At 35.1% G+C, this 7,977-nt stretch overlaps 1 protein-coding gene across 1 annotated transcript; it reads left to right on the top strand.

Annotated features, from left to right (window-relative positions):
• The first annotated feature begins 4,656 nt into the window (after positions 1-4,656).
• On the top strand, positions 4,657-7,242 carry LOC141434647 (uncharacterized). Its single transcript, XM_074097071.1, has one exon. The coding sequence runs from the start codon at positions 4,909-4,911 to the stop codon at positions 7,102-7,104; it is 2,196 nt and encodes a 731-aa protein (XP_073953172.1). The 5' UTR covers positions 4,657-4,908; the 3' UTR covers positions 7,105-7,242.
• The last annotated feature ends 735 nt before the right edge of the window (positions 7,243-7,977 follow it).

A 7,977-nucleotide genomic window follows, 5' to 3' on the forward strand; every position in this document is an offset into this window, starting at 1 on the left:
AACTTGCGCTAGTTCCTGCCTTGTGGAAATTTTGAAAAATTGTTGGTTGTTGGAGGTAAACTTGTAGGATACTTTTATCCCGGGAGGTTGCTTATTTTCCTCATGGTAGCTATAATTGAATGTAATCAAATAGTTTATTGCATATTATGTTGTTTTACAAGATCTTTATAGGGTAAAAAGTCCAAAACTTAAACCCTGATAGGGCCCAAGAAAGAAATGTTATAATTAATGTAAACATGGTGTCTTAAACATTGAAATTCCCCCATTAAACTATCTAAACATTTACATTTCTGTATTGAAATACACTATAAATAATCTAGTTTGGTTAATAGTCTAGTTTGTATTACAATCATCATCATCATTATCATCATCATCATCAGCCGGAAGACGTCCACTGCTGAACAAAGGTCTCCCCCTTTGACCGCCACAATGAACGACAACTCGCCACTTGCATTTACCGGTTTCCCACAACTCTCACGATGTCGTCAGTCCACCTGGTAGGAGGCCTGCCAAAAGTGCCAACGCCTCGTCTTCGGGTTCGTGGTCGCCACTCGAAAAAATTTCTCCCCCAACGGTTATCTGCGTGATAATTAAATGGTTTAAATCCATAAATGTACCAAATCTGGCAGCTGAAGTTTGTTTACATTAGTTTAGTTTAGTTTATTTATTCATTCAATACGTCATTACATTATAATTTACATAAATGTCTGTTATAAGAACAACATTGCAACAGCAACAGTGTCATTTAGTTAAATACCTATCCACACCAAGTATAAATGCATTTTAACATGTATAAACAACTAGCAAAAGCTAGTTATTCGTTTTTTTGAAACTTATTGTACTGATTTCTGGTGTTCAATAAAGAATATATTTTTTTTATTTATGCCATATTGTGGCCACCTTGCGAAGCCTCCCTGTCAACAAAACTACAACCTCTTTAAGGTTTATAGATAACTAGCTTATGCCGCGACTACGTCTGCGCGGATCTAGGTTATCGCGCGGTGGCGCCCTCTACCGGAATAAAAGTATCCTATGTTGATCCTTGGGTTCAAACTACCTATATACCAAATTTTCATCAAAATCGGGTTCAGTGGTTTCGACGTGAAGGGTAACAGACAGACAGACAGACAGACAGAGTTACTTTCGCATTTATAATATTAGTAGGGATTATTATCGGCGAGAACCTCTAATTGACTTTCTGTGTGTATTGTTATCTTTAATTTGTATTGCTATCTGTTGGTTCTCCAGAATAAATAAATAAATAAATAAGTAAAAAACATACCTCAGACTTAATTACGGCTATTTATATTGCGCAAATTTCCGCGACGTTTCATTACAGTGGTCGTTGCTACGAGTAGCAAGACTTTTTAAGATTGTCCTCAGAAAAAACCTGACTCAAAAATCTCTATTATTAAACTAAAGCGTATGGAACCCCAAAACATTTCTTTCCCGATTGTTCCGCTCGAGCCGGTGAGCAGGAAAAATACAAGTTTTATACAAATGGGCTCCGAGTATTAACTGAACGCCGCGCGGCCATGGTCTCCTGGTAGCTACAGAAAATTGACAGCTTATTTACAGGTGACAAAATACAAAATACACGTCTCTGTTTATTTGTAATACAAATTCCATTTGCAATACGATCTTCATTTGCCCCTTACATTTGTGTGAATATTCGTTATAATTTTGGATTTCAATCAATGATAAATTGTGCTGGTTTGGCAACTGGCATATTAAATTATTTATCTACATGCATATCATAACTTCCCTATTATATTCAGAAACGACTATCAAATGGCCTTTATTAAGAAACCTGGTATCTGCGGGTGCATCTTAATGTTCACATTAAACTACAGTGCATCTTAATGTTTACATTAAAGTATCGGTAATACTTTTTTTAACAATGCATATCTGTACATATTGTAGAAAACTTATGACATGCATATAGGTCAAAGTCAAAGTCAAAGTCAAGTTAAGTCAAAGTCAAAGTCAAAGTCAAATACAGGCCATATCTGAACATACAGAAAACTTATGATATGTAGATAAAGTTATGTATGCGGCTATACATAATAAGGCATTAAAACACTCGTGTGATCTTATTATGAAACTCGCCTTCGGCTCGTATCATAAAACCACACTCGTACTTTAATGCCTCTTATTATGCACCAGCCACATAAATAACTATTATGATTGTTGTTGTGAAGGTGCCGCCTGCCGCTACCTAACTAACTAATGTTTACTTAGTAAATGTGTCAAAAAAATCAAGAGCTTATTAGAAGTAATAATGGTCTACATTCGTAGAAAATTTGTCAAATGTTGTGTTCAACATTATCATCATCAAATTAAGATTGTTTTTTTTTTGGAATCTTTTTGTAGTTTTTTTTCAATTCGAACAATATCGAAAATACAAACTGAAATATAGATGCATAGAAAAACCAGAAAAATAAGCCCAGCGCTGGGAATCGAACCCAGGTCCTCGGCATTCCATGCCACGTGCTATACCACTGGACAGTGATACAGACACGAATTTCTCCTATGCACCACATATCTCAGCTTGTTTTTCTTATTTAGTCACTTAAGCAGCAACACTAGCGACATCTATGCTGTGGCCCTCATCGAGAAACTTTCAGCACTCCATTGGAACTAACCGCTCAACCAGACAAGAGATGTCGTTATTAAGCAATCAAATTAAGATTGTTTTTTTTGGAATCTTTTTATTTCAATTCCTATTTTTTTGTTACTTTTACTGTCATACCGTAAAACCCATATCGAAATACAAACTGAAATATAGATGCATAGAAAAACCAGAAAAATAAGGCCAGAGAGGAGGAGGAGTAGGAGAGAGGGGAGAGGGGATTATCATCATCATCATTCCAGCCTTTATACGTCTCACTGCTGGGCACAGGCCTCCTATCAGAATCAAAAGGCTTCAGCCGTTCTCACGCGGGCTCAGTGCGGATTGAGCACTTTCCACACACCATTGGTCTCGTAGGTTTGAACAAGCTGCATCGTGAGAATGTTTTCCTTCACTGTAAGCCTAGTGGTAAAGGACCATGCGTCAAAATGGACCAAAAACCAACAAAGCTGAGAGTTAGGTCACTAAAAAGGTCTGCTTATCTACTTTACTTCGTTCTATGGGCACAAAGTTGAATTCAATTACATAACTGGGATATTATACATATTTTAGTCAGTGTAAATATCTATGAGAAACTGTGTTTCTCATGGAGAATATCAGTAGAACAAAATCTTGCTTGTATGAAATCTTAGAGAACAATGTTAAGGCTACAAACATATTTTTATTTTACACCAGGATTTTTAAAGCCATTATAAGGAGAACTTTCCAGGTCAAACACAGTTTCTCATAGATATTTAGGCTCTGAATAAAATTTGAATATCTCAGCTTTGCAATGGAATTGAACTTGGTGCCCATAACATGAAATGAAGCACACCTAAAGACATATTTAATGACATAATTCTCAGCTCTGTTGGTTTTTGGTACACTTCCCATACAAAGTTGCTCATGGTCCTTTCTAATGAGGGCTATCGCGTATGAATTCGCCACTAGAGGCGCTAGTGTAGCGTGAGATTTGAGATTTGACCCATGATACTCTTCTTTTGAGGCCATAAGTCAAACTACTTAGCCACAACAGCTTCCGTATCCTACGAAAAGGGGCGTAGCCACCATTAATACCGTTTTTCTCTTCTTACAAAATCACATTCTGCGATTTTTTTTACACGTACTGGTTTTTGAAACACAGTTAAAATAAAAAAAATTACGAAGTAATTCAAGTTTTAAAAATGGCCACATTTGAGTTGGTGTCTTTCTACCCGCGGAAAGGAGTCGTTATAAACGTCAGGGCCTTGTTCCGCGAAGCGACGCGGTGCGGGGTGGGGTCCGAAATTCCTTAGCGGCAGTTACACGCGGAGCGCTTGCACGAGTGGGAGTGTTTTGTTTTAATGCAAATAATATGTGAAAAAATATGAAGAGATCACTCAGATTGTTAAAAATTGCAAGAGAGGGATATAAGGATGATGAAAAGCGAAAACGGCTCACTATACGTAAGTGAATTGATTTTCTGAAACTCATTAATATTCGTTATTTATTAATTTGTCTGTTTAAAACTATGTTAAATTATTAATTCTGACTTTTATTAATATGACTAATGATGAAGTAAGGTTTCCACAATGTTACTTGAATTAAAATGATTTTATTCATAATGTAAAACTATTAATACGATTTACGTGGAATAAAGCCACAAGATAATATTACGTCCCACTTCCACGGACTAAACGTTGACGCGAAGCACGGTTTTCGTGGTGTCGCTACGATTGTTGTGACTTTTTTCGATGGAAATATTTTAAAAGGTTATTTTTAACAATAATAGCGTAATAAATTAATTATATACGAGTAACAGTAATATGTTTTAGATATCATATTAGATACTTTTAGGCATGGGTGTTTCCTCAAACTGACCGCTGTATTGTTTTTCTATTCCGTAAAAAAAAGCCTTAATGACCGTTAGGCTCATAATTGTTATTTATTTATTACTTTTTCAGCGTCACCTGTGCCACCAGGTTCAGAACCAGAGATAGCATATTTAATGGAATGTTTTGGTGGTAAATTAAATGAGGCAGTAAGTTACGCATTGTTGTAAATCTCTTAGTAATATTTATAATCAAATTGTTTTACCATTAATGTTTTTTTTTAACTCACAGGATGAAAACAAATCTCCGAATATAACTTTGGAAAAAGTTAACAGCAATGGTAAGAAAATAATGGATAATTCTCCCGTGAAGGAAATTTATGTTGTGGCAGCTGAAGTTCATGCTCCATGAAACCCTATACGTTGTGAAATATCCACTCAAACCTCTGTACAGCCTTCACGATTAAAAAAATCCGCAATTAAACCAATGGAGGTTTTACAGCAATGTCAACCACAAGATGTATCAGAAGATTTAACCAGTCATGATCCTCAGAATTTGCACGCACCTACAGCTACACCACCTCACAATTCATCCGATCAAGACAGTCATGTACACAACGATAGTGAAATAGGGGCGAATATACCAAGTAACAGTAATTTGGAACTGGTTTCAACAGAAACACAAGATCAGACAGAAGGTACGCCTGGGACTTCAGTAGTATTCCACTTGCCAATTGCTGAAAACATGTCTATTGCTTCTGATGACATCGTTATTGATAGCCCTACTTCTAGTTTATCTATTGCTTCGGTGCCTTCTGGAGTTGAGTCAGAGGTCAGTTCTTGTAGAAGCCCAATTTCTTCTCGAATTTCCGAAAGAAGAAAGAAAATGGGTAAGATCCGCACAAGAAATGAAAAAGACTGGAAAGATTTGAAAAGAAAAGCGTTGAAAAATGCTGGAAAAAAACACACCACCAGAAAAGGAGCTGAAATAATTGAAAAAGTTATGAGAGATCCATGTAACTGTATGAAAAAATGTGCAGAAAAAATTACCCATGAAGAAAAAGAATCAATTTTCAAGAAATTTTGGACTATTGCAGATCATGAACGTCAGTGGGAATTTATTGCAAAATGCATAACAGAGTCAAAACCTAAAAGAATAAAAGCTAGTGGACCTAATCGATCTCGAACAAATGTGTACAGATTACCAATAGACCCGAAGGATCCTATGGTTGTTTGTAGGTTAATGTTTTTAAACACACTCTCTATCAGCGAAAAAATGATACGAACTGTATTGAATAAGCAATCAAACCGTTCAGACGAAGGTAACGACGAAAATCAAAATCCTTTTAAAATTACAGATATGCGAGGTCGCCATAATAACAGACCACATAAATTGCCAGATAGCGTGCATAATAGCGTAAAAGATCATATCAACAGTTTAACGCCAATAGAATCTCATTATTGCCGGAAAAGTACATCAAAAAAATATTTAGATGGGCACTTGTCTTATACTAGACTTCACCAGGAGTATTTAATTTGGTATGATACCGAAAAATACGGAAATCAAAAAGCAACTTTCCGACAATATTCAGACATAGTAAACACTAACTTTAATATAGGATTCCACTCTCCGAAAAAAGATCAGTGCGATAAATGCCACACGTATGCCAATTTGTTAATTCCTACTGAAGACCAAGAACGGGATCATAAAATTCACCTAGCCCTGAAAGACGCAGCAAGAGCAATAAAAGACTTGGACAAAGCTGCTAGTCAGAACGATCCATCAATCATAACTGCATGCTTTGACATGCAGAAAGTTCTAAATTGTCCTCACGGCGAAGTAAGTGTATTTTATTACAAACGCAGATTAAATATTTACAATTTAACTGTTTTTGATATGGCAAATAAACTTGGCTTCTGTTACATGTGGGACGAAACAATAGGCAAAAAAGGTGCTAATGAAATTGGCAGTGCACTATTTAGATTCATGCGTAGTAATATATTGGCTGAAGGGGTTAAGCATTTCAGATTTTGGTCAGACAATTGTTCAGGACAGAACAGGAATCGGATCATCTTTGCTCTGTATCAATATATTATTGATCACTATAATATTGAAAGCATAACGCATAGATTTCTCGAAGTTGGCCATACACAAAATGAGGGGGACAGCGTACATTCCGTAATAGAAAGGGCATCCCATAAAGGTCGGGTAATTTATACCCCTCAACAGTGGTTCAATCTCATTCGGTGGGCTAAGACAAGCGGTGACCCATATCGAGTAACAGAACTGACTCAAGATGACATTCTTGATTTGCGTACTTTATTAGATGGACGTAACTGGTTAAAAAATGATGATGGAGAAAAGGTTATGTGGAATAAAATAAAGGAAATCTACGTTAAAAAAGAAATGCCCGACACAATCCATTATAAATACGACTTAAGCTGCGAAGAGTATAAAATTATAAAAACAGCCAAAAAAACTAGAAGTAAGAAAAAAATTGTAACTTCTGAAATAAAGAAAGCCCATACATCTCTGCTAAAGCTTAACTATGATAAATACAAAGATTTAGTAGGAATGTGCGAATCAAAAGTAATACCTGAAGAGTTTGCAAATTTATTCAAAGATTTGCCACATTACGAACGAAATGCTATAAATACTTATGAAACTGACGACGATGAATGAAGCGGATGATTTGTTTTTCTAAGTAAATTGATCTCACTAATTACGAAAAGAATTTAACTCAATTAGGTACGATTAATTTTGTTAAATAATATAATTATTACGGGTAAAAGAATATTACATACAATTAAAAAACGTCCTTGTGTTACGGTTATTTTTTGTTATTTTTCTATAATAATTAATAAAGATTGAGAAGAATAGTTAGTTAAAATGATTGAAATATCTACTTTTTGTTGTTTTTTTTATGATTGTTTTTTTTGTGCTTAATTGTTTAATGAAGAGAATATAATTATTAAAATGTACGCAATTTATTTATTTGTTTGATTTTACCATTTAGTTCTTTTTTTCATGAATTTGCTCAATTAAATTACCTGCATTTATAATTTAAAAGGCCTTAATTGCGGTTAGGGCTTAAATTATCCCTAGGAATAAAGACCTAATAACACTTACGTCACTATACGGCGGAAATAAAATGCAAATATGTTAAAATGGAATTGGAATAAAGATTTAAGGGACATATCTATTAAAATTAATCAAATTATATATACAATGATACAATCATAACAAATCTTAGATGATTTATTAACTAATTTGTGAATTTAAAGCCATGAGGCCGCACACTGATTTTTTTAAGTACAAAAAACCGTCTCCTGTTAAATTGACTTTTCGTAATTACGCCCCTATTCGTAGGATACGACGATAGTCAAACTACTTAAGCCACAACAGCTTCCGAATCCAAATATCGAAATCTCTGTTTTCATACTCAAAATCACTAAACAATAACATTTAACCTAGGTTCGCTAACAAGATCACCCTACCAAATATTCCAACTTCAAACAGGCTATGATATCCTGGTAGCTAAACTCAGTAACGATG

The sequence above is a fragment of the Choristoneura fumiferana genome, chromosome 14 (assembly GCF_025370935.1).
Source record: "Choristoneura fumiferana chromosome 14, NRCan_CFum_1, whole genome shotgun sequence".
In the NCBI taxonomy this organism is placed as follows: Eukaryota; Metazoa; Arthropoda; class Insecta; order Lepidoptera; family Tortricidae; genus Choristoneura; species Choristoneura fumiferana.